The sequence below is a fragment of the Brassica napus genome, chromosome A1 (genome assembly GCF_020379485.1).
Source record: "Brassica napus cultivar Da-Ae chromosome A1, Da-Ae, whole genome shotgun sequence".
In the NCBI taxonomy this organism is placed as follows: domain Eukaryota; kingdom Viridiplantae; phylum Streptophyta; class Magnoliopsida; order Brassicales; family Brassicaceae; genus Brassica; species Brassica napus.
Window position 1 is genome coordinate 29323841 of NC_063434.1, and position 25378 is coordinate 29349218.

General features: G+C 35.9%; 9 protein-coding genes across 10 annotated transcripts; 3 read left to right on the forward strand and 6 right to left on the reverse strand.

Moving 5' to 3' along the window:
- Nucleotides 1–255: 255 nt before the first annotated feature.
- On the reverse strand, nucleotides 256–1108 carry LOC106429211 (hydrophobic protein RCI2B). Its single transcript, XM_013869956.3, has 3 exons — nucleotides 1028–1108; nucleotides 805–929; nucleotides 256–401 (listed from the first exon to the last, which is right to left on the reverse strand). The coding sequence occupies exons 1-2, from the start codon at nucleotides 1106–1108 to the stop codon at nucleotides 843–845; spliced, it is 168 nt and encodes a 55-aa protein (XP_013725410.1). The 3' UTR covers nucleotides 256–401; nucleotides 805–842.
- LOC106382024 (heavy metal-associated isoprenylated plant protein 43) lies at nucleotides 256–6292 on the reverse strand. 2 transcript variants are annotated; one of them, XM_013821984.3, is made up of 7 exons: nucleotides 6098–6292; nucleotides 5936–6011; nucleotides 4981–5861; nucleotides 4804–4838; nucleotides 1028–4382; nucleotides 805–929; nucleotides 256–401 (listed from the first exon to the last, which is right to left on the reverse strand). In XM_013821984.3, the coding sequence occupies exons 1-3, from the start codon at nucleotides 6107–6109 to the stop codon at nucleotides 5524–5526; spliced, it is 426 nt and encodes a 141-aa protein (XP_013677438.1). In that variant the 5' UTR covers nucleotides 6110–6292; the 3' UTR covers nucleotides 256–401; nucleotides 805–929; nucleotides 1028–4382; nucleotides 4804–4838; nucleotides 4981–5523. The 2 variants fall into 2 exon arrangements, with proteins under 2 accessions (XP_013677438.1, XP_048618192.1); XM_048762235.1 differs by having other exon boundaries at nucleotides 4804–5861.
- LOC106382034 (translation initiation factor IF-2-like) lies at nucleotides 3383–4379 on the reverse strand. Its single transcript, XM_048743169.1, has 2 exons — nucleotides 4002–4379; nucleotides 3383–3943 (listed from the first exon to the last, which is right to left on the reverse strand). The coding sequence occupies exons 1-2, from the start codon at nucleotides 4377–4379 to the stop codon at nucleotides 3383–3385; spliced, it is 939 nt and encodes a 312-aa protein (XP_048599126.1).
- Nucleotides 6293–6887: 595 nt separating the features above from the next.
- On the forward strand, nucleotides 6888–8017 carry LOC106382007 (germin-like protein subfamily 2 member 3). Its single transcript, XM_013821964.3, has 2 exons — nucleotides 6888–7087; nucleotides 7299–8017. Exons 1-2 carry the CDS (start codon nucleotides 6979–6981, stop codon nucleotides 7844–7846), a joined length of 657 nt encoding a protein of 218 aa, XP_013677418.2. The 5' UTR covers nucleotides 6888–6978; the 3' UTR covers nucleotides 7847–8017.
- Nucleotides 8018–9403: 1386 nt separating this feature from the next.
- LOC106429262 (germin-like protein subfamily 1 member 7) lies at nucleotides 9404–10710 on the reverse strand. Its single transcript, XM_013870004.3, has 2 exons — nucleotides 10498–10710; nucleotides 9404–10103 (listed from the first exon to the last, which is right to left on the reverse strand). The coding sequence occupies exons 1-2, from the start codon at nucleotides 10622–10624 to the stop codon at nucleotides 9541–9543; spliced, it is 690 nt and encodes a 229-aa protein (XP_013725458.2). The 5' UTR covers nucleotides 10625–10710; the 3' UTR covers nucleotides 9404–9540.
- Nucleotides 10711–15993: 5283 nt separating this feature from the next.
- On the forward strand, nucleotides 15994–19630 carry LOC106352790 (T-complex protein 1 subunit gamma). The gene is made up of 12 exons (XM_013792423.3): nucleotides 15994–16158; nucleotides 16244–16305; nucleotides 16391–16463; nucleotides 16960–17027; nucleotides 17121–17190; nucleotides 17384–17452; nucleotides 17542–17613; nucleotides 17735–17808; nucleotides 17986–18774; nucleotides 18850–18954; nucleotides 19039–19113; nucleotides 19197–19630. The coding sequence occupies exons 1-12, from the start codon at nucleotides 16134–16136 to the stop codon at nucleotides 19380–19382; spliced, it is 1668 nt and encodes a 555-aa protein (XP_013647877.2). The 5' UTR covers nucleotides 15994–16133; the 3' UTR covers nucleotides 19383–19630.
- Nucleotides 19631–20136: 506 nt separating this feature from the next.
- LOC106429317 (sugar transport protein 6-like) lies at nucleotides 20137–22266 on the reverse strand. Its single transcript, XM_048762072.1, has 4 exons — nucleotides 22002–22266; nucleotides 21598–21917; nucleotides 20891–21517; nucleotides 20137–20781 (listed from the first exon to the last, which is right to left on the reverse strand). The coding sequence occupies exons 1-4, from the start codon at nucleotides 22129–22131 to the stop codon at nucleotides 20335–20337; spliced, it is 1524 nt and encodes a 507-aa protein (XP_048618029.1). The 5' UTR covers nucleotides 22132–22266; the 3' UTR covers nucleotides 20137–20334.
- Nucleotides 22267–22476: 210 nt separating this feature from the next.
- LOC106429239 lies at nucleotides 22477–24184 on the reverse strand. Its single transcript, XM_048762206.1, has one exon. The coding sequence runs from the start codon at nucleotides 23386–23388 to the stop codon at nucleotides 22816–22818; it is 573 nt and encodes a 190-aa protein (XP_048618163.1). The 5' UTR covers nucleotides 23389–24184; the 3' UTR covers nucleotides 22477–22815.
- Nucleotides 24169–25094, forward strand: LOC106369306 (the record flags this gene model as incomplete). The annotated part of the gene is made up of 1 exon (XM_022692328.2): nucleotides 24169–25094. A coding segment is annotated over one exon (711 nt), but the record flags the coding sequence as incomplete, so codon positions are not given.
- Between the last annotated feature and the right edge of the window lie 284 nt (nucleotides 25095–25378).

The following is a 25378-nucleotide window of genomic DNA, read 5'->3' on the forward strand; positions in this document are numbered from 1 at the left end:
AGTTTGCCTAGCGCGTCACGGAAACCGTGTTCATGTGGGGTTGCTCACAACTGGTGGGGGTGATGATTGTGTTGTATTTCTCATGGACCACGTGAATTTACCAACTATGATACAAATTTGCTTTTGATGAGATGAACCATGTGAGTGTGACAATGGAGTTATATAAAGCAGGGTTTAATTTTTCTTTTTGTGGTGGTCCAAAATTCAAACCTACTCTACTACATTTTTACCACGGAAATAAACAAGTTACTCACATAAACCAACGAATTCTTCTTCATATATATCAGCATAAAGTATATAATAATACAAATACAACAATGACAATTAATTACTCAGAACAGATAAAACAAATGATGAAGCAGTCCCAATGGGAGATCACGACGACGAACAGCTGTTTCCTCCTATACAATACCAATGTAAAATTAAATTTTGGTCAGTAAATTCCTTATAGTAATAAAAAAACTCAAATGGAACATGGAAAATATTTAACAAAAGAAAAAAAAGATGCTATTATTCGTTGGTTGGAATCCTCTTAATAATAAGATTATGGAGCTTTTGATGCCAAAAAAAAAAGATGCTATTATTCGTTGGTTTTGCGAAAATGATACGTAACAATATCTCACTAATTTCTTATCGGGGTTAGGGAGTCTTTATAACTTAGAAAACGTGGTTCACCATATACCTAACTAAGTCCACTAAATCAAAAATGATTTATGTAAATCTCGTTTTATAGCCATCACATACGCATGTATGTTTATATAATAATTAATCTATATCGAGTGAGAGAGATCGTAGAAAACTTACAAGGAGACCGAGAGGAAAGAACAGATGAGATATGAAAATCAGTCCTTGGTGATGATATAAAGAGCGTAAAGGATCCCGGGAAGATAACCAAACAGCGTCAATATCAAACATATCCAAAACTCAACCTGCGAACAGAAAATTTAATAAAATCCTCAAAATTTAAAATACGAGTTTTATATGATTGAACATAACACAGTAGTCGTCGATTGAAGATAAAATATACCTTTAAGCCAAATTTGAGAAAGACGCCGAGAGGAGGCAAGAGGATAGCCAGAAGGATTTCTACGAAAGTAGCTGTACTCATTTTTCAAGCTCTTTGAGTTTGTAAGAAAATGTTTATGTTTAAAAGCTAAATTATAATAGAACTTCTCTTGATGATTCTGGACTCTTGAATCTCCTTGTATGGTCTGGTTATATATAGACCTGACTTTAGAGAACTGTATGAGCCACGCCACGTGGTGTCCACTCTGTATGGCCTTTTTCTTTAGGGATATTTTTTTTTCATTTTTTCAAACCTTAATGATTTTTTTTTTTGATCAAAAATGATTTATTTGTTTCTTTTTTTCTTTTGGGAGTAAAAGAGGGTATCTTACAATTTACTTCAAACAGATTAAGTGAATAATAACTCTTAAATTAATTATTTCCTGAAACCTATTGGCTCTAATATACTGTTTCTTTCTCATATTCTTACTTTTACCCCATGTTTGAATAAAAACAAATGATAAAACCAGTATATCATGTTCATTGATAAAAAAAAAATATTGATATTTAAATAAAAATTTCTTATAAGTATTAGGAAAGAGTCAGACTATCAATTTGAGGTTACCGTGTCATGTGTATAAACTAATTTCCTGGGCACCCAAGACAAACTTATAGGAATTTTTTTTTTATCATTTATATAAATTGAAGGTGATGTGGGATATAGATACGTGCACGAAAATAACTTCAACTACGTTTTGACGTCGATTTAAATTGATAAACCCATTACGCTAGCTAAAAGTTGCTGAAATGTGGCCTTTAGTTGATTTAACTAGGTTTCCAGCCCGGTGATACTATATATTTATCCTATTAATGTAGAGCTCTTATTCTTTCTTGAAAGAAATCGGTAATTAAATTCTACACCAATTATACAAAATGTCACATTGAAAATATCCAATGTTAAAATCAAGAAAAAACATATTCTACGAATTCTTTTATCTGTTGACAAAAAAACAATTGTTTGTCGTTAGACTACTAAATTTCATGGCACTTGTCAGGAAGTTAAATAGCGTACCAAGAGGTACACGTAGCCCAAGCACAACGCATTTTATATATGTTTTGAAACCATAATACTATTCAAAAACCATTTTATTGTCGGAATGGGAATGTGGGCCGGGACAATCGCCGCCGTGGAGTTCGGCGAGAGGTATGGCTTCACACCTTCTAGCAACAGTAACAAGACACGTTGACCAGTCACATGCCTTCAGGTCTGTCAACACATTATCCGGCCGTCCTCTCACGTGCCAAGTCCATGCTTGCACTCTGTGTGTTCATTTCTCAGTTTGTATTCACTGTATCGTATTTTGCATCATCAATGTAGATGCATCGCTGGTTTGGATATCGTATATAGTTTGAATATAAACCTATTGGTCGGTCCGCGTTTCAATAACCGGTATAATTAAGCATTCTTTTATCCAAAAATAAATAAAAGAACTACAAACTTTGAAGAATGTTTAAATTGTGGTTGTTGACGTATGACCTATCCCGACTTGTTTTGGCTTCATTTCAACTTCCGTATTTTGTAGCGAAAATTAATGTTAAGTTAACAAGCTAACCAATCAAACATTGTATATATATTAATGACAGCAAAGCTTAGTTGTCATTGAATACTCTTTGATGCAAATAAAGAAAGTTACAAAATAATGATATTTTGAGATCCTTATGATCGTGTGGTCTGTGGATCATTCTAGTCTGGCTTCGTCTGTCAGTATAATAGCATATGTTATTTCTTCCTAAAGTCGCTTTCACTGAACAAATTTTCTTTACAAAATGGTCATCTATTCCTTAATTATTAAATTATTGTGGCCGACACCAACGCATAACCGTGGCATCGAATTGACACCGCACATATTAAAAGTGTTTCTTACTTTATATATGATGTCCTAATCAAAGGTGGTTATGTCATTTTTTCTTGTTATAAATAAGTGGTAATATCTTGCTTCTTGAAACTATTAGTTCCTTTTATCATTCCGAATAGATTCGGTCCTGCCGACATTGGTCTTAACCGGTTGGTATGTTGATCCATTCTGTACACCAGTTATCCTGGACATTGTTTGGGTTACAAAATAACCCATTAAGGCCCATAAAAGCCCATTAACTCCCATAAGAATTTGAGACTAAACAGAAATTACTTCCATGACAATAACTTGAAGAAATTTCTAAACACACATCCATAACACAACACAAAGCTTGTAGGTTTACAGATATAAATTGTAACCACACAACCATAAACAAAAAGCAAAAGAATGTTCTGTTTTTCCCTCACACGAAGCAAAATAAATTTAAAAACCTTGAAAAAATTTAACACATGACTTCTTTATCACTTGACTTTGGTTTCTTCTTTGGCTTCTTCCGTTGTGATAGTCTTAGAGCTTGGAGATTTTCCAATGATGGCTTTCTTTGCCTTAACAAGAGACTGCTTCACCTTTGACATAATGCTGTTTGAATGTTTTTGCTTAACATCAACTTCTTTGGTTGTGACTTCTGCTTCTTGTTTCAGCTCATCGCTCACTTCAACAACCTCTGATACTTTCTCTGTAATTGATTCCTCTTGTTTGTTTCCTTCAGTTTCCTTCTCTCTTGATTCTGTAGCAGTGTCTTTCGTGATGTTCTCATCTTCTGTAGCTAGTTTAGTAACGACATCTTTGGCTTCACTTGCTTTCTCTTGTTCATCCTTTGATGGTTCTTCCACTACACGCTTCTCTTCAGTAATGGTCTTCTCAATGACATAAGGACGAGATGAAACGTCGTCTTCAGTCTCAACCCTAGCTTGTTCTGTTGATTCAGGTGTTTCTTCTGCCTTTACTACTTCAACTTCTGGTGCCACTTCCTTTGCTTTCTCAAGCGGAGTCTCAGTTGTTTCAGAATCCTCTGGCTTTGGCTTGACTTCAAGAACCTCAACATCTTTAAGATTTGTCTTCTATAGTCTCTGAAGGTACTTCTCTAACAAGTTGAACATCAACTGGTTCCACCTGTTTGCTTCCAACTTCATCTGAAACATCAACCACCTCTTTCTCCTCCTTATCCTTATTGTCTTCTTCAACAACACTCTCCATTATTTGCTTCTCTTCTGCTTTCTCCACATCAACAGCTTCAGTATTAACCACTGGAACAAGGGTTGGTTCTTTAAGTTCCACTTGCTCAGCTACCTTCTTCTCGTCACTTTCACTTTCATCTTTCCTCTCTTCTGTAGATTCATCCTTTGTAACCTTCAGGTTTGAATCTGAAACCGGTTTGTCTTTCACTACATCCTCAGTTTCCTGCAATACTATCTCTTTTTCCATCAACTTAGCTTCTTGATTCACCTTAATCTCCATTGGCTGCATCAGGTAAAAATAATAACTTTTATTATGGAACTATAACCACACATTAGGTGTTGCTTCGTTTATGGTTTCTTTTAAATCCACGTGCTATATAATCATGTTTGAACATTCCAAAACAGTGGAAGATACAAACCAAATTTTATCTCATTCACTGTAACCTAGCTTTCATAGTTGCTGGTATCAAGAGATTATTTAAGTTTTATACTAAGAGACTATTCTTCTATGAGAGCATACGTATGTATATTAGATTCCGTCACACTGAAAGCATATATGGATCTTACTAGAACAAAAACAAGATGCAGAAAATCTATCTATCACGCTTAAAAGCATCACTTAGAAAGGTATACATAAGATGAGTACATAAACATATGTAATAAGATTCTATGGGGACAGAGGGAGAATGTCTGAGCCAGCTTACCTTATCAGATGTAGTTGCAGTTGTGGTCTAAGAATCTGAAGCCATGAAAGAAGATTCAGAAGGAATGAGAATAAAAAGTAATGGACAGGGTTCAATTTCAAGAATTCAGATGATTATATATGCAGATTTGATGAAGAACTTAGTTTGGCTGAAAGAACTTAAAAAGGAAAATGATACCTATAATCACACAGAGTGGGGAAAACTGGTTAGCTGTCTCTCACTCTAGAACCAGGGTGTCAAGTGTCAACACACTCTGTATCTTCTCTACTCTCTTCACTTTCTTTATTGTCTCTATTATATTGTTATTCTTATCCATTATCTGCATTTGTTGGAAATTTGTGAAATTTTTTGTGGGACTAATGTTGACAATACCAATATTATATATCTATCAACTACTTGCAATGGAAAAAAAAAAAGAGGAATCATTTCTCTATGATTGCATTTAAACTCTTATGGGCAAAACTTTGTTTTGGGTTTTATTATGGATTTCCAGAGCAGCACAATCAATCATACGTTTCTCCAATGAGATTTGGAGTTTATGAGACTACGCATCAAAGGAGCTACTAATTAAAACAAGTGAGAGAGAAACAACAATAAAGATACATATCTTATGAAAAAAAATAGCATTATAAAAAAAAAAGTATTACTAATATAAGTTTCGGGACTTGACATGAAGGTTATGATAAAAAGTAGCAGCAATTAAGGTAAGATATACAAGACTCAAACAATGGTGCAGCCGCTTCCACTTTCATAGGTAGTAACAGACACAACATCGCAACTTGCGCAGTAAGGATTAGGAAACATAGGTTTGCAGTTGCATACAGGCTTTGGTTTTTCAGGTGGTGGTGGAGGAGGAGGCTTTGGTGGCTCAGGCTCTGCTGGAGGCTTTGGTGGCTCTGGAGGCTTTGGCGGTTCTGGAGGTTTTGGTGGTGGTCCAACGCTGATGATCACAGGCTTCTGTTTAATTTTCTTGAGTCGTGAAGCAACGCAGACCGGATCCATTGTTCCCACTACGGTAAGTATGTTTTTCTCCTCATCTAATGATATATGATTCACACCTGCATCAGATCTCATGTTTTTAGTAGTAGGATATGTTAGAGAACTGATTGCTTTAAGACTTTCTTCTTAGTACCTTCAATCACTGTGACTGCTTCCAAGATTGCGCTATTGCATTTCCCACAGTTTATATCCACCTTGATCTCAACTTTCTACTCAAAACCAGATAGAAATTAAGAACAACAAAAATGGAAACATTCCATATTAGGTTTGAGAAAAGTGGTTATAGGATGTTTACCTTCACAGTCATAATGGATTAGACAAGAATGAAAAATGGATTAGTGGAATCTTTGAGGATGGAGAAAGAAGAGAAAAAGTTATGGGAAACATGTGAAGACAAGAGATGATAGATTGTAATAGAGTTGAAGCAGTTGAGGTTGTCTTTGATCAGTATTAAATAATCAAAGAGATTGCAATATCTACGTGCTTGGATGCATGTTTATAAATATATTGCTTAGTTGGTATTCAATCATCATTTTATATATGGACTCTACTTGCTACATTATTGAGGAAAGAATTTGTTTCATTATACAAACATTTATGAATATGTTTAGTTCCATATTCTATTATAATTTGTACTTACTTGACCCCCCAAATAGGTTTAATATTAGATATCTTATGATCATGCAAATGCATGGGTAGATAAATTCGATTTTGTTCACCTCTAGCCAGTTTAAAGCTCTGATTTAATTTTTTTGGGTAGAAATAGAACAATGCGTTCTGGTTTGGTTATCAAAACAGAAGGACCAGTTTGGATTTGACTGAACCAAACAAACCTCTTGAGCTTTATAACCGATAGGCGATAAGCAACCAAAATCAATGTCCCTTCTTTTAACATTTCAAGTTTGTTGATTATTAGGGTTTAATGGTATATTTATGGTGAGTGTCAACCTATAACTATAGGCTCATTGATGTCTCAAACATTCAAGAGTCATTTTAATCACCAAATATAAACCAACGATCAGAACACCTAACCTAATTATGGCAAAAGTTTAAAATTAACGAGCCTATGTTCCCCTATCTCCATTGGTTTCTCCATTGGATAAATCTTCTTGACGTATATAAATTGAGAAATAAGGTCAAAGGGTTTTCTCAAACTCATCAATAACATTTCTCGAAATGGCAACTTCCATGATTTATCTTTTTGTTACCATCTTGCTTGTGGCCGCCCACACGGCTTTTGCCGAATCAAACATGCTCCAAGATTTTTGTGTTGCTGATCTCAACGGTATCACATCTCTCTAATCTGTTCTTCTAACATTTTTATTCTGGAAAAAAGTAGATTCATGCCACATTTCTGAATAATGAAGAGGATAGGATACGTCTCTTTTAGATTTATTTATTTATTTGTAAAGTATGTATATGTATGAACTGGAATCACTAATTTTCTTACAACACTATAATTTTGTTGTCATTGACTTTAATCATGTTCTTAATAGGTGAGAAAGTCAACGGATACCCATGCAAAGACCCAGCACAAGTAACACCAGAGGACTTCTACTACATAGGCTTAGCCAATGGTGCATCCACCACGAACACCACACTGGGCTCAGCCGTTACAGGTGCGAACGTTGAGAAAATCCCTGGCCTCAACACTTTGGGTATCTCCATGTCTCGGATCGACTACGCACCAGGCGGACTCAACCCGCCGCATCTTCACCCTAGAGCTTCAGAAGCCATATTCGTCCTAGAAGGACGTCTCTTCGTTGGATTCTTGACCACCGCTGGAAAACTCATCTCCAAACATGTCAACAAGGGAGACGTCTTTGTATTCCCTAGAGCCCTCCTCCATTTCCAGCAGAACCCTAACAATGCTCCTGCTTCTGTGCTCGCTGCTTTTGACAGTCAGAACTCCGGGGCTCAAGGTGTTGGACCGTCTCTGTTTGGTGCTAACCCTCCGATTCCTGATGACTTGCTTGCCAAGGCGTTCTATTTAGAACCACAGGAGGTTCAAAAGGTTAAGGGTAAATTCCCAGCTAAGAAATAAATATAGGTTCAGACCAAACCCATAAATGCAATAATGATATACAAATAATGAACATAAAATGTAAGCTACTAAGCGAAAGCAAAAAAAGTGCTTGTAAATATTATTTTTGAATGTTGTAGATTCTCTTTTAACCTTTTTGGCCCATTCATTATAATAAGACCGGTTTCAACAGTACACTTTTCATAATCAATCTTTGAAGTCGTTACCTTTTTTGAACATTTTGAAACAAATAATAGGATGTGTTGCCAATCCTGTTGAATTCTAAATTCGTCTTCAAATGAGATTTGAATATTAGTTTCAAACAAAAATATATTCCATTAAAGGGCATACTTTTAGGGATAAAATGTATAAATACCGTATTTTAGAAGTTTCTTATTCGCAAAATGTTACAAAACTATAAGTAGCTTAAGATAACAAAACACATACATCATAATAGAAATTGTAGTTTCACATATCTTTAGGTACCATAAATTAGCCAGCAAATTTGAATCACGGAGGATTAGATCTCTTCACATTGGGAAGAAGAAAATTTACCATTTATACTTAAGAGTTAAGAGCCCTTTTAACATGTTAGCTAGCTAATCCGCATTCATAGTTCATTTCTGTAATCATGTTAAGCTTGTAAAGATTATTTTGGGGACATAATGTAAGCGGCTATCAAAAATTTCCATTCAAATGCCGAAAACATACGAAATCTTAAGTTCATCTTATTTTTTCCAAGTTGATGCTTGGTTCACATGATAACTGTTAGACATCACATGAGATGAAATGGTCTAATGGATTTTGATCCGCATCATTTCCTTGACATCATGCAAATTTTGGTTTAGAGTTCATGAAAAAATGTGATCAAAATCAAATTATTGATTAAACCTTACAAATCAATGACTCAAAAATGTTCAAAAGGAAGTATTAAAAATTGAAAATACCTAGAAGAAAGGCAAAATAAAGTTGTTTATGTATGCTCATGCTTCGTGAATTGTAAGAATGTGTTTTTGTAATGATGTTTCTTGGCACAAAGACTGTTCAAATATTTAAGCTCAAATTCACAGATAAGTCTAATGCTAACAATTTAGTTTGATAAATCAAACACTTCACAGAAAAAAAGATGCATAAGTTTCATTTCTTGTAACCAGTGCTCAATGTAGTGACACTCATAGGTCTACGATCAACACACAGAAGCGATTATTTTCAACAGGATTCAAAAATGATCTTGCATGCGTATTTCAACTGGATTGTGCGTTACTTTGTAAACCAAAAATTACGTTATGACTCGAATAGTAAACCAAAAACTGAGTGGAGAAGTCAAATCTCTCCAGAAACCAATGTCACAGGATTGTTCATCATTTCTTGGAAAGGGGACAGATGGATTGCTTTGGCAGAGAATAAATTTTCTCCTTCGATCAAAAGGAACTGTAGAGAATTTTACCTTTTACATTTTTTTCCAACTTACCTTTTTGGATGTTAGCTATTCACAAAAGAAAGAAAATAATTAATTTTATAGTATATAGATTGGCTTCATTTTCATGCGTTCACAGTTTCTATTACCAAATTAATAACTTATGTTTACCGCCTTAATTGTTTTATTTCAATTTTCACACACTATATTACATACCACATCACACCATTTATTCATATTTTACATTTTCACGTCATTCCTTTTATCTTTCTTTTGTTAATTCACTCCTTTAATCTTATTAATAATGACGATCATACTTAGAAGAAAACCTTCCTTCGAGAAACCTAACCACGTTCACATCCAGCTGAAACGCTTTAGCCAAAATCTCCGGCATAATCAAAGGCGTTGAACCAAAAACCGCGTCCGCGATTGTGATCGTACCGGGGTTTTGGCTTCCAAGACCAGCAAACGCAACCGCGTTCGTCCTCCCAACGTTCACTTGAAAATGGATCATTCCGATGGGGAACACAAACACATCCCCGGGATAAAGAACCTTCGAGAACAATCTGTTGTTGTCTTGGTTCGATGTTACAAACCCTACCAAGAGCGTTCCTTCAACAAGGACGAGGATCTCCGTGGCTCGTGGGTGCGTGTGTGGTGGGTTTTGACCACCCGGGGCAAAGTCGATACGGACAAGAGAGACTCCGAGGGTGTTGAGTCCGGGGATTCTGTCGACGTTGACGTTGGTTACGTTGGAGCCGACGCGGTTCATGGTGTTTCCGGCGATGTTTAGACCCGAAGTAAAGAAATCCTCGGCCTTCACGTATTTTGGGTCTTTGCAGAATTTTCCGTTCACGAAAACTGAAAATAAGAGATAAAACATCGTTACGTATTATTTGTCGCATTGTTGATGATATGTAAACGTTCAATATTAGGTGTGTTTTATTACTGTTCTGAGTAATTAATTATGCTGTACATAGTTCGTAATTTGCTTCGTTATACGACATGCATGTTGGACTGAAGCATGTATCGAATTATAATTAGGAGCATTTGAATTAGTTTCAGGGTATATTTACACTTTAAACCAATTTGTTCTAGTTTCAAGAGCCATCACTTCATCATTGAATTAAGACAATGTATTATAGTTTCAAGGGCCATCACTTTACTTTAATTTCTTATTTCTAAATAGAGACGGTAGTAATAAATTATAATTAGTACTGTACGATATTAAGGAACCATATTAAATAGAGATTACCGCCATTAGCGCCATCGACGGCAACACAAAAGTCTTGAAGAGGACTTGGGTCGTAACAAGAAACAAATGAAGATGCTAAAGCCAATACGATGACTATGGCTACAAGGAAGCGTAGAAGGCCTTCCATTTTTTGTATTTTGGTATATTTTGTATTTCTTTTGTCTATAGCTTTGTGGTAAGTATTTGAGATATTGCATTTTGCACAAGAATGTTGCGCTATATATAGCACAATACATCGATCATTGATATTTTTTTAAGTTCATAATGGGTATTTTATTACATTAAGTCGTACAAAAATTTAGTGGTCATATCTCATTGGTGAGTACTATTTTCGATTAGAAGATTAATTACGTGAACGGCCGACTTCTTAATTTAATTTGGAAAATATCTTCAGGCAAACTTTATAATTGTAAATGACTTAAATGAGTTAAGTGTGAAGATGCAAATGCCTTCGGATGGTAGGTATTACACACGCGTTTAGCGATATATAACATGGTATCCACTGCTAGCAACGTCCCAATGTGCTGTATTTTTCTTTGTAAAACTACACATCAATACTATTAAAAGAGAAGGATTTTTAATAAATCTACTTAAAAAAGTTGTTTGGACTCTTTCATTAACTAATAATATTTTGGTCTTATATTTGGACAAACAATATATTACCTTAAATTTCTCTAACAATTATTTAGTCAAAGCTTTTATTTATTATACACATATCTTTTTGTAAACAAAAATATTATACCATATATATATGATCTCATAAATTTGGTTCAAGAAAATATAATATCACGTACACTTTATTATACTCTTCTCCAAATATGTCTCATTAACTTCATAATTAAGATAAGTTTAAAAATTATATATTATGTTAATTTTATTTTATTGATAAATAACAATTTAGTATTTAAGATAAGTTTAAAATTATCAAAAAGCCAACAAATATTTTTTTTACTGCTCAACAAAAAACCTACAAATCTATACCATTAAATTAGCCAAAAACCTTTCAAATAAATCTTACGTTTCACCAATTGAACAAATGTAACTTTTATAAAATGCACAAAAATATAATGGATGGTTAGATTTGGGCATTCGGGTCTTCGGGTCAAATATAAATCGGTTTCTTTCAGGTCCAAGTTCTTTGGGTCTTGGACATTTATATCCAACTAGGTATTTGAATTTTTTTTTTGTTCAGATCGGTTCCTTTTAGTTCCAAGTCAATTTGAATCAATAATTCAATTATCTGTAAAATTTACTATGTAATTTGGCTACGTAATGAGTCTAGCTTAGTTCGAGTATTTAGGACAAAAAGATCTAAAGAATCCGAAAAACCAAAAAAATCAAAACACGAAAATACCCAAAATCAAACAAATAACAGAAATAACTAAATATCTAAACGACCAAAATCTTACCCGAGAACCAAAAATATCCAATATTTAAATATATTTTCAAAATTTTGAAATTTTACCCAAAACCTGAAACTATAACATAAAACGCGAATCCAAAATTTACAATAATATTTTTATATTGATAACATATATGAATTACTCAAATATACATAATATGAACAAAATGTTCTGGGTACTTTGGGTACCCAGAGTCCAATAGAGACCCACAGGTCCAAAAAAATCTAATAGGTACTTTTTCCCAATCCCGAACCTCAATCTGTATTTCGTATTGGTTTGGTTGGTTTATCAAATTTGGGTAAAATTTTCATATTTAAGAAAGAGTTACATAAGAGTGTATATAAAAAATCTCGAATAAACTTATTCATAAGTATATAAGTTTAAACAAATTTTTGTATTCGATATAATACGACTTTTTAACATAATAATACACAATATACTCAAAATACTATCTCATATCCAATTTCATATATAATCCATAAAACCCGCGCTTTCGAAGCGCGGGTCAAAATCTAGTGTAATTTAAACATATAAATACAGTAGAAATTATTTAAAATGGGGAAGTTAAGTAAAGTAGTATTAATGTTTTTTTTTTAAAAAAAATATGGGAAGCTTTTGTAGTATATATAACGAAATTTCATTTTTTCAAGAATATGAATTGTATTTGAAATTTGATGACCAATAGATTTTTAGTTTTTTCAAAAACAAACAAGAGGTTCATATAGAGTAGCTAGCAAGAACTTACATATGTAAGATTTTCGGTTTAGAAAGCGTTTGAAATCAAATTTTGAATAAAGTTTGAGTTTAAATGTGATATATATAATCGAGCATTTTTTGACAAAAGGTTTATAATCGAACATATAAGTAGCTCACCTGGCCCTGCCTCAGTGGATAAACTGACCTGATGCTGATGACATCCACAATTTGGAGTTTCAAAAAAGGAGGCGAAATGTAAATGTTCAATTTTGTTTGAGTGCTCTATCCATATATCATACAAGTCAATAGTGATTGTTTGGTATATAATACTAACCTTTTTTTAACACAATATATAATACTAACTATATATTGGATTACACGACATATTGAGATTTGAAATTTCAATATATTCGTTTTTAAATATGATCAACTAGTTCAAAATACATAAGAATGTAAGTGATGGCTGCGTATACATCATGAGGAGAGTGACCAAAATATTCTTGGTAAGTTGGAAGTTGGAAGATAAAAACATATTAGTGCAGAGCCACTTAATCAAAGTGCCCTAACCACTAAAATACGGTCTTATTAAACACACAAAATGTGAATATTTATTTGAAATAATAAAGCACGTGCGTTGCAAGTTGTCGATTATAAATTGGGTGTTGAGCTCGTGAGATGGTGGCAAGACATTCACTTATCTCAAATATTAATATATTCTTATATACATGGATAAATTCCATCGCAATAATCCATGACATCAACTCCATTCGTTTTACTGTCTCTTTTTCTCACTCGAGGAGGCTGCTGTTATCTATAATAAAACTATCCAAGCATTGATATGTTTGACTAATTATCACCAAAATTACAGTGCTATATATCTATCATGATATGTGTTATATAAGACATGTAAAAAGTATTAGCATTATTATCAAGTGTTGTTATTTTTCAATCTAGACGTTGGATAACTCTATCAAGTGTCTTGGTCAAGCGATACATACCGGAGGTGACGTTGCAAGTCTCATAAGCTGTTAGAGGCAAGAATGTTGGAACTTTTTTTGTCTGTCTTCGTTCCTAGAAGGTTTATCGATATAAGAGATGATTTTTGACAAACGTAGCTAGGTTATTCTTCTATCGGTTCACTGAGAAATAGAGAGAAAGGATCATGAAACCTATCAGTTGGTGCAATTGACCACAGTGAATCCTTGCGTGTTTAGATCAAAAATCCATCCCACGATAGATTTACACTAGTAACCTTCTATTTCGGTTTGAGATCTCCTCCAGTTATACATAGAATCGTTTAACTGTTTTCTAAATCGGATCAAGATTTTATCCATAAAATGTTGTCTCTCTTTACCATAGAGAAGTTACCTTCCACAATATGAACCGTAAAATTTCTAAAAAATCTTATAATTAAAGATGTTACGGGCTTCAACCCAAAACTTCATAATCTATATATATATAAAAATGTTTGCTTCACTCCTGGGGTATCCACGTCACTGTCCACCTCAAAAAGTCATGCTCTCTGGTGTCGACACCTGTCCATAAACTAAAACACAACTTTTCTTTAATGTTCTTTTTCTAAATAAAATATTTCATTAATATCTTTACTTTGAAAATGAAACATCAGAACAAAGACGTTTCCTGTAAATCGAGAAACGGTAGATCCTAGATTACGAGGAGAAGCTTAACAAAATCTAACAACAATGAACAACTCAGAACAAAGAGAGAACAAATTGGGGGAGGGAAAGAAGACAAAAGGGCATTACTACCCGCTCCGATTGAACTCCAGTAGATTCCAAATCCACAACCGCCGTAGCCGGGTGTCCAAAACCAGCAGAACGGTTCGTTGATGGTGTATCTTCAGTGTATAACCACTGTCGGAGCTGTCCCACGGCCACCAACGCTGGTTCCCAAGGGGGAGATCCGAATCCCAAGAACCCTAGCCGCCGCAGTTGAAGCTCGCCTTCCCACGGGCCGAGGATCTACACGTCTTCAATCATGCCGGTAAAAAGCATCTTTCGCACCGGAGGTTACAGATCCCAGCGAACCGCGACTACTAGGTAAGGTCCGCCGTCAACAAAAATCAAACTCACAACAATCGGGATGAACCCCAAGACCCCAATGACCAACTAGCAGGGTCCGACATGGTCACCAGAGTCCCAGAGCTCTCTTAGGGAACCGCCGCACCAATGGTTCCACCGACACACGGAGAGAGAAGCCAGATTCCTCCGATAGACTGAGCCACGTCTGTTCTATCATGTAAAGCGAAGTCCGAAGGAAAAGGGATGGTGGGAGACCTCCATACGAACCGGCACCGGAACCCTGTCGTAAAGATAAAACTAGATTTGGGAGAGAAAGTTTGAGCGCGTGGATCTCACTGCCTCTCAAAGGCAAACTTCCGTTTCATTAATGTTATATAAGTGTTGGTTTGAGGTTTTGAAAACACCCGTGATAGTCTCTTTAGAATTGGGCCAGTGGCAACAATAACATGCTATTTAGAATTGGGCGATAGAATAGATCAAACGAAAATCCAAATTAGTTTAATGAATAAACCAACTAACATTAGTAGACTTCATGTCTTAAACCAAGGTTTAAACTATATGTCAAGTTGCACACGCTATGCGCGGGAATTTGATGGATCAAATCTGTCACACCCTAGCAACCTTTTTTAAAAATTTAAAACTCACTACCAAATTTTCACACTTAACTCTAAATCATAATTCTAAATTATTTAACCTCATGTGACCGTAATAATTTTTATTATAAATGTATATTTACCTTTTTAATGAAATATTTCAGTTTATAAATTATTTATGTTATGAAAAAGATAAAAATACATTAATTATATGACTGTGATATATTAATTTAAAAAGTACATTAACTTCAAAATACATTAAATATATTAATTTTAAAATTTTCTGTAGTGAGAAAAAATCAACAGTAGACCATTGTGATTTCTTTCTATTAATCACATGAATACAACACTGAAATAAAAATAACTAAAATATGACATGTAATGCTAAAAGTTTTTAAATAGAATTATACATCTATAAAAATTTAAATCTCAACTTACAAAATAAACATCCCGCCCGTAGGGCGGGCCGACCCTAGTATAATCCAAAAAATGTTCATAACCGCACATTATAATTTTTTTAAGAAGATTTCTAAAAAATCTTATAATTAAGATGATACGGGCTTCAAATCAACCCAAAACTTCACAATAATCCAAAAAATGTTCATAACCGCATTATAATTTTTTTTTTTGGAAAAGACGTCTTCCTAAAACAGTTTTCACAATTGTTTCGTCGATCAACAAGAAAATTCGAAGCCACAAAAAACAAATGGGCCTATGGGCTTTGTTAAGATTTGGGCTTTTAAAAACCTGAAGACTAATAAAAAGGAGAGCGAGGAGAGCCGCGAAGCAGCACTAATAAGCATCTCTTCAACCTTCTCATTGAGCTTCTTCCGCTTCTCAAAATCTACTCCCTCGCCGTCTTCTTCTCCGATCCTTCAACCCACTCTTAGATCGCACACATCATGAACGCTCCGGTTCTCGTCCTCAGTAAGTCACCTTCAGATCTCGTCTCTTTTGAATCTCTATTAGGTTTCTTTACACTCTCACTTACCGCTTCGTGAAAATGTTTCAGAGGACTCTTTGAAGCGTGAATCTGGAACGAAGGTTCACCATGGGAACATTCAAGCTTCCAAGGTATATAAATAAAGTCCTTTCCTTTTTGTGTTTGGTTGTTAGTTCGTTCTCTGGTTTGAATCATTGGTTTTCACTATGTTTACAGGTTGTGGCTGATGTCATCCGGACCACATTGGGTCCACGCTCAATGTTGAAGATGCTTCTTGATGCTGGTGGAGGTACTTTGCTTCTTCTTATTACTGTTTTTTTTTAATCTTCTCTGTAGATCTTATAAGAGAGGAAGATTAGGTTTAAAGTTTATGCCTTTTGAAAGGTTGAGTCTTTACAGATTTGTAGTTCTCTTTAGTTGTCTAAGCTGTTCTGTTTCAGTGTCTGAGTTAGCTATACATAAACCCTTTATTTGGTTTAAGGTTTATACCTCTGTAAGATCCAATCTTTACAGATTTGTAGTTCTCTTTAGTTGTTTAAGCTGTTCTGTTTCAGTCTCTGAGTTAGCTATACATAAACCCTTTATTAGGTGTAAGGGTTTATGCTTCTTGAAACTACTCTGCTTCACTTTCTGAGTTAGGTTTATTATCTATGCAGAAACCTAAATATTATTGTGGATTTTACTATTTGTTTTGAGTTTTTTTTTTTGATTCTTGGATCCGTTCTCTTCTTCTATTGTTATGGTGTTTTAAATGTGGTAAACTCTTTGTTTCTGGATCTTTACAGGGATTATTGTTACCAATGATGGGAATGCTATTTTGCGTGAACTTGATGTTGCTCACCCTGCAGCTAAGGTTTCACCTTTTTCCCTTTTCATGAACGTTCTTGTTGTCTTCTCATTGTTCTTTTTTTCTGATATGTTTTTCTTCTCTGTGTTTTGATTGCAGTCGATGATTGAGTTGAGCCGCACGCAGGACGAAGAAGTGGGTGATGGGACTACATCTGTTATTGTTCTTGGTATGTACAAAATATCTGATGACTCCTTTGTTGAAACTATTGTCTACCACTAGGTTTGTTTTAAAGATCAGTGTAAAAGGCAGTGATGTGATGTTTTATTGTGGATTTTATACTTAAAAGTAGTGTGCATCTGTTCTTAGAGCAACATATTTTTTGCTGCTTATACTGTCACTGATTTTTTTTATTCCAACAGCTGGTGAAATGTTACATGTTGCTGAAGCATTCATTGAAAAGAGTTACCATCCCACAGTCATATGCCGAGGTATACTTGCCGTATGATTTGTTACTCTTCCACAGTGTTGTAGTTTTTTTACTTGTTTTTCATTTGAATAATTTTTTTCTTAACTGCAGCTTATATCAAGGCTCTCGAGGATGCCATTGCTGTTCTTGACAAGATCGCCATGTCAATCGATGTCAATGACCGTAAGTCCACTTCTTCCTTCTTCTTCTTTTGATATTTTTCAGACATGGTAGATGACTTTTCTTTCCTGGTCATGGACTATTTACTCATGTTTACTGATACGAAAATGTATTGTTATTGCAGGTGCAACCGTACTAGGATTAGTCAAGAGCTGCATAGGAACAAAATTCACCAGCCAGTTTGGAGATCTTATTGCTGTGAGTTTACTTAGTAAATATCTTTTCTTATACGTCACACCGTAAGCTTATAAGCACAAACACATTTGCACTCTCAAAGATCGCACATTATTTAGCTTGTTTCGAGGCTGTGTAATGGATTGTCACAGAGTATTATGCTCAAGGTCCTAAACGGATTTTTTTATGTGGCTCTTATAGGATTTGGCTATTGACGCCACCACTATCGTTGGTGTTGATCTCGGACAAGGATTAAGGGAAGTTGATATCAAAAAATACATCAAGGTTGAGAAGGTTCCCGGCGGCCAGTTGGAGGACTCCAAAGTTCTCAAAGGAGTCATGTTCAACAAAGACGTAGTAGCTCCCGGTAAAATGAAGAGAAAGATCGTCAACCCACGGATCATCCTTCTTGACTGCCCACTCGAGTACAAGAAAGGTGAAAACCAAACGAATGCCGAGCTGGTCAGAGAAGAGGACTGGGAAGTCCTGCTGAAGCTCGAAGAGGAGTACATCGAGAACATCTGCGTGCAGATACTCAAGTTCAAGCCCGATCTGGTCATCACAGAGAAGGGACTCAGCGACTTGGCATGTCACTACTTCAGTAAAGCTGGAGTTAGTGCAATCCGAAGGCTGAGAAAGACGGATAACAACAGAATCGCAAAGGCGTGTGGAGCTGTGATTGTCAACAGGCCTGATGAGCTTCAAGAGTCTGATGTTGGTACTGGCGCTGGCTTGTTTGAGGTCAAGAAGATAGGAGATGATTTCTTCGCCTTCGTTGTTGATTGCAAAGAACCAAAAGCGTGTACTGTCCTCTTGAGAGGTCCGAGTAAAGATCTTCTCAACGAAGTGGAAAGAAACCTTCAGGATGCAATGTCTGTTTCAAGAAACATCATCAAGAACCCAAAGCTTGTTCCTGGTGGTGGAGCCACTGAGTTAACCGTTTCTGCCACTTTAAAACAGAAGAGTGCAACAATTGAAGGAATCGAAAAGGTTTGGCTATAGTTTTAAAGATCTTTAAAAAAACTCGCAATGTGGTCTCTTAATCAGATTGTTATTTGAAAACAGTGGCCTTATGAAGCAGCTGCTATAGCTTTTGAGGCTATTCCGCGTACTCTAGCTCAGAACTGTGGAGTTAACGTGATCAGAACAATGACAGCTTTGCAAGGAAAGGTATCTATCGTCTACCATTGTTTTTTTCATTACCTGACATATCTTTCTCTCATTGATTGAATCTTTGGTGTTTTTTGGTATTAGCATGCAAATGGTGAGAATGCCTGGACTGGAATCGATGGAAACACTGGTGCAATAGCTGACATGAAAGAGAGCAAGGTAAGAATAAAGAAAGCTTTGCTTTGTGGTGAATCTATTGTTTCTTGGGACTTTGTTTTAACACTTTGAATCTTTGTGATTAGATATGGGATGCGTACAATGTGAAGGCTCAAACGTTTAAGACAGCGATTGAAGCGGCGTGTATGCTTCTGAGGATTGATGATATAGTGAGTGGTATCAAGAAGAAGCAAGCTCCTGGAGCTGGACCTTCAAAGCCTACCATTGAGACAGAAGGAGATGCAGACAACGAGCAAATTCTTCCTGACTAGAAAAGTTTTGCTCCTCACCAACATAAACTTCTTTTTCTCGTCTTGTTTTGCTATATTTTTTCTTTTTTGATCATGTGTCTTGTGAAACTTGATGGCAGTCCCTTTAGTATTTTATGCTTTTGCATTTAACATGGTAGTGAGTGATGAATCTTGGTATCAGCACAAGTTTATGATTCATGTTTTATGACCAACTTGCTGATTCATGTTAGTTATTTTATCAATGAAACTCTATGAAAATTTTCCTCACAGTTTATAAGTTACTCAATGAAACTCCATGAAACATAGAATTCTACTTTTTGGGGATGTTAGTGGGAATTGGATTAATAATGAGTTTTAGAATTTTCAATTTTAATGTTATTGGTTTACAGATTTTTTTACATTCTCATTAAAATTTAGTGTTATTGATTTGATGATTCTATAATTTTATACAAAATCATCTGTCATTCAAAAAGTTTTGATTTTAATGATTATACAAATCTATTAAAGTAAGTGTTATTGGAAATTAAATTCTTAACATTTTAAATCATAAAACAAGATTTTGAAAATACTACTAGTTTTCCTTGAATTCTTAAAATCATTACATTACTTTATTTTCATGAATTTTTATAATATACAAAATTCTCTACAATTCTTTTTAAATTTAATAAATCTTTCAACTTTTAAAATTAACAAACTTTATAGAAATCTAAATCCCACTAACACACCCAAATTTGTTGTTGGACAACACAGAATTATACTACAAAAAACATAAAATTGTACATAAGTTATAAATTGTGAGGTAAATTCTCATGGAGTTTCATTGATAAAATACCCAACTTGAATCAACAAGTTGGTCTTATTACACTATATGTTCCCACGAAACAAAAGAAGTAACAAAAGAATTCAAACATCAACAAGAAAAAAAAACAGGAAAAAAAAAACACACACACAAAGAGACGTATGGTTTCTTTCATTAAGTTCTCTTCTCCACGTCCTGATGATCATCCTCAGCAAGCATATACCTCTTCCAGAACCAATGTGGCTTCCACACTCTCTCCCTCATTTCATCAATTGGCACTCCTTTAGTCTCCGGTATGAAGAACATCGCAAACAGTCCCATCACAATGATCCAAGCGCTGAAGAAGAAGAATATCCCCGACCTCATCCCGCAAAGCATCGACAAGAAAGCCTGCGCGATCACGAACGTGAAGAACATGTTGCACGAGACCGCAACAGCGAACCCTGCACTTCGAGTTTCTAGAGGAAACGTCTCGCTAGGAATTAGCCACCCTAAAGGACCCCATGACCAAGCAAAACCCATCACGTAAACACACACAAAGATCACAACCACTAAGGCTTGTGGCTTCCCTAGTGTTCCCGTGGTGCCCAAGTCTTTTGCTAGGATGATTCCAATGATCAACTGTTACAAGAGTTTGTTAGTCTTAGAGGGATTACTTGTGAAGCAAGATACCTACTTCAAGATTTTTTTTTAAAGTTTTAGTGGATTACTTGTGGATCAAGAAACCTACCTGGCAAATAAGCATGTGAACGGAAGATTGGAGAAGAAGGAATCTCCTTCCAGTTCTGTCGACGAGGTAAATCCCCACGAACGTACTGAGAACATTGATTACTCCGGTGATAACCGCAGAGAGAAGAGCTGCATCGCTTCCAAAGCCAACGGTCTGGAACAAGACCGGTGCGTAGAACATAATGGCATTGATTCCTGTAAACTGCTGGAAAAGCTGAAGAAGCATTCCGATGATGAAAGGCGGGCGACTCGCTGGCTTTAACAGCTTCCTGTAAGGGTCCTTGACTTGACTCGCGATCTCGCAGGCATTGACGATAGATTCATACTCCTCATTTATATCGTCAACTCCTCTGATCTTCCTTAGGGCTTTTTTGCCTTCCTCGTTCTTGTTGCGCTCGATGAGGCTTGTAGGAGTCTCGCAGATGATCAATGAACCGAAGAGGAGGATAACTGCGGGTATCGCGGCTCCACCGAGAGCGATACGCCATCCGTTAGGGTGAACCGTGGCAGTGAAGTAATTGACTAGGTTGGCGATAAAGATTCCTATTGTGACCATGAGCTGGAATACAATGTTGAGACCTCCCCTGAGCTGCGCCGGAGCAATCTCCGACAGGAAAAGCGGCACTGCCTGAAAATTTAAGGTTCATACAACAATGTTAGGTCATTTCAAGATATCTTGCTGCGCAAGAAAGCTTTTATTATGTCTACCTGATTGCCAAAGCCAACACCGAAGCCAAGCAAGATTCTTCCAATGATCAACATGACGATGTTGACGGCTCCTGCGGTTAGCCCGACACCGATCAAGAAGAAGATAGAAGCAAACTGCATAGTGGGCTTCCTTCCAAGTTTGGAACATACGGCTGAAGCCAAGAAGCTGGCCACGAGGGCGGCTAGGTAAAGAGACGATGTGAATAGCTGCAAGAACTGGTTATCATACTTGCAGTAATTGTTCTCGTGAACGTGCTGCTTCTTCTCCCACACCGAGGGGAAAAACTTCTTCAAGAAATCGTCCATCGCCGTAACTCCACCTTTAAAATCATTAACGTTAGCTTAGAAAAAAAACCAAGAACAGGTAACTAAGATGAATACTGATACAGAGACAGAGAGTAGACCGGATATTCCAATGTCGTAACCGAAGATCAAACCGCCAAAAGCGGCAATCACAACGCAGACAAAGACATAGACAGTCATCTTGGCTTTGAAAGCCGGAGCATTCCCGCTTGACGATACAACAACAGCCATGTTCGATCAAACACCACCACTCAAACCTAATTTATCTCGAAGTGTTTGTATACGTGTTGTGTGTATGCGTAAGCTAAAGATGAAACATGAAGGGAACTGAAGGAGACACTGGTTGAAATAAACAGATAATGTTGGATAGAAGATGAAGGAGATCACGTATTTATAACACATGTCACAGAGTCACAGACCAAACTGAGATCCAAACTTGTCTAAAAATGGGATTGTGTTTCGAAAATAGCAGAGGCGAGATCTACGGTTATTGTATGGTCTGTAAATCATTTTTGTTTTGTTTTGGTCTTTTGGATAATGATCTTGTCTTTTCTTTCCCCACTAATTTCTGAATCACATATTCGATAAAATTGTTTTGAACGTTTCATAATAATTTTATGTAATATGTATACTCAGCTAATTGCATATAACTATTCTATCATTTGGTTACTTCACAATTCACCCAATATACAACTTAAACTGTTTATTTCTTTCTTTAAAAGTTTAGATTTTTCTCTTTGCACAGGGAGATAACCATACACATTCTTTTCCTTATTATCACTTTGAATTCATGTGGAAGTAACTTAAACAAACATCAAGATCAAAATGAAATGAAAAAATAAACAATATGATTACATGAAGAGGAACTCTTCCCTACTAACCTTCAACATGTTCACCTGAGAAAACATCAGCGTTTTATAGCTTAGTGTCAAGCTCACACACTTGCATCTCAACTTCCATTGAAGGAAAGCTAAGTACGAGTTTACAATGCGATACTGTATTTAAATGTGCCTTAAAGATTCCCAACACTGTGATTTTCCCCGGCATATTTGCCTTGGTCTCTATCACAATTTTTCTTTGCAATATATCTTGCAAAATGTCACCTAAATCTGCAACAAATTTATCGATCTGAAGTACTAGAGGACATGGCAAAAGCGCTGAGCCTTTGGCTGGGAGTGTAGTCGAAGGAAGAGTGAGATTTCCCACTAGAATATCTCTGTAATAAACCAAGTTCTCCACCGTCTTGTATTCAAAATCTGCAAGGTTGGGATTCGTCATTAGCATCTGAAGTGTGAGAGTAAAATTTAGCTGGACATCAAATGTTGGTGATACATATGTGGATACGTCTTCGACAGTTGAAGACACGGTTTGTAGTATAGGATGTTTTGGTTTGAACACAGTTTGCGCAAGAACCAAAGTGATCATAAAGGTGGTGAAGAGGATGCAAATGATTCCAGACACTATATAACAAATGCGTAGTCTGGTCATGACTATTGTAGTGATGTTATATGGATTGCTTTTGCTTATCTAAAATGTATTAGAATTTACAGAGCTAGTATGCTATTTTATAATAAAGTTTCATGCAAGGATAGATAAAACATAAGAATAAAGAGTTTTGATACATCGATCTGTGATAACTGTATTCATTGTATGACAGTAATTAAGGTGGAAGTTTTTTGATTATTCAGATTTTGATTTCCTTAGCTTAATATCTCTTCCCGTTGAGACAACCACACCTACTTTGACTCATTGATTTGTAAAGATTTCTTGGTTTTCTTGCATCCACCATAACTCATATACGAGATCCAATATAAAGGATGGAATTGAAATGGTAGTAGATTATTGTGAGTTGGTAAGATATTTTAAGTGTAATTGGCTGTTCACGATGATCATGTACCGACCATACATCGTTAGCTGTTTATTACCCTCCTTCATGCACTCTCTCGTTTAAGTCCTAACTCCCATTGACCGACCATTCTTTTCCTACAAATTCAATCTCGATCGCTGCAAGATTTTAATTACTTTATAATTCTACAATTGCATGGCTGGTCTCTATACTTTTAAAATCTTTAATACTCTTAAAACTCATAACTCTAGTTACATTGTCTGTAATTTGTCTCCTTGTGTCTCCCCCTAACGTGTCCATGTGGTCTTCTTCCTCATTAGTACTAATTCTAAACTCATTTTAATTATAATCAATAATTAATTTATAAATTCACTCTGTTTCTCCTTTTAAGACCTCTCTCTCTCTCTCTCTCATTTGCATATTGTCTCCTTCAGCCACACGTCTATAGCACGATTGATATGGTTTCAAAGACTGAATCACCACCGTTGATCGGACCTCGTATCTCTTTCTCAGACGGTGGAGATTTCATCTGCATCAACCCCGTACACTGTAAAGAGCTAGAGAAAGATGTCTTCAAAGGGTCAGTGAAAGTCTCCGACTTTGAGTTCTTGTCTGAGAATGCGAGTCCACAGAGGATGCATACCGCCGACGAACTCTTCTCTGAAGGAAAGTTGCTTCCTTTCTGGCAAGAAAAGCACTCAGAGAAGCTTAAAAACGTTAGCTTGAAGACAAACGAAGAAGAAGAAGAAGAGAATCGTAAAGTGGAAGCAACGATGAAGAGTAACGATTATGATAAGAACAGAGTGAGTTGGTTTATAGATGAAGATCCATCTCCTCGTCCTCCGAAGTGCACAGTTCTTTGGAAAGAGCTTTTGCGGTTGAAGAAACAGAGGAACACTAGGTCGTCTCTGTCTCCGTCGTCGTCCACGTCATCATCGAGCTCGCTTGAGGATAAGAGAGAGGAGAAAGAAGGGAAGAGAGGCAAGAAAGGATTAGAGAGGACGAGATCGACGAGCATGAGGATAAGGCCGATGATTCATGTCCCTGTTTGCACTCCTTCTAAATCCTCTGTTCCATTGCCTCCTCTGTTTCCGCTTAGGCTTAAGAAGAAGAGAGTAGAGAAACGCACTTGAAAAGTTTGAATCTTTTTATCTGACACAAGCTTATTAGTTTATTCGTTCGGATTCTCATGTGATATGTAACTCTAATGCTTGTGATTAAGCATTTTTAGGTGTATTTGTTTTTGTTTTATGAGATTCTAATGTGTGAGAGTGTAATATGTTCCTCTGTTATGGATCCAAAAGCATGTCATTATCAACAAATGAAGATGTGATTAAGATTTGTTGTATGTTGAGATGTGAAATGTTGGAGACAAAAGAGTAAATGTCAAAAACAAAAACAAAAATGATGAGCCATGAGATAGAAAGAGCAGAGTAATCTGTTTGTTAGTTAATGATGATGAAAAAGACTGATGGGCACATGCAAGATTCAAATGTTTTCTAAAATTTACTTTTCTCTGCACTAATTGAGTCTGCTTCACCATTTTGGAACTAGGCTCCACTTTTTACAGACTACAGCTCTCTTTATTCACACTACTCTTGTACTCTTATGACATCTTATTTGGCATATTGA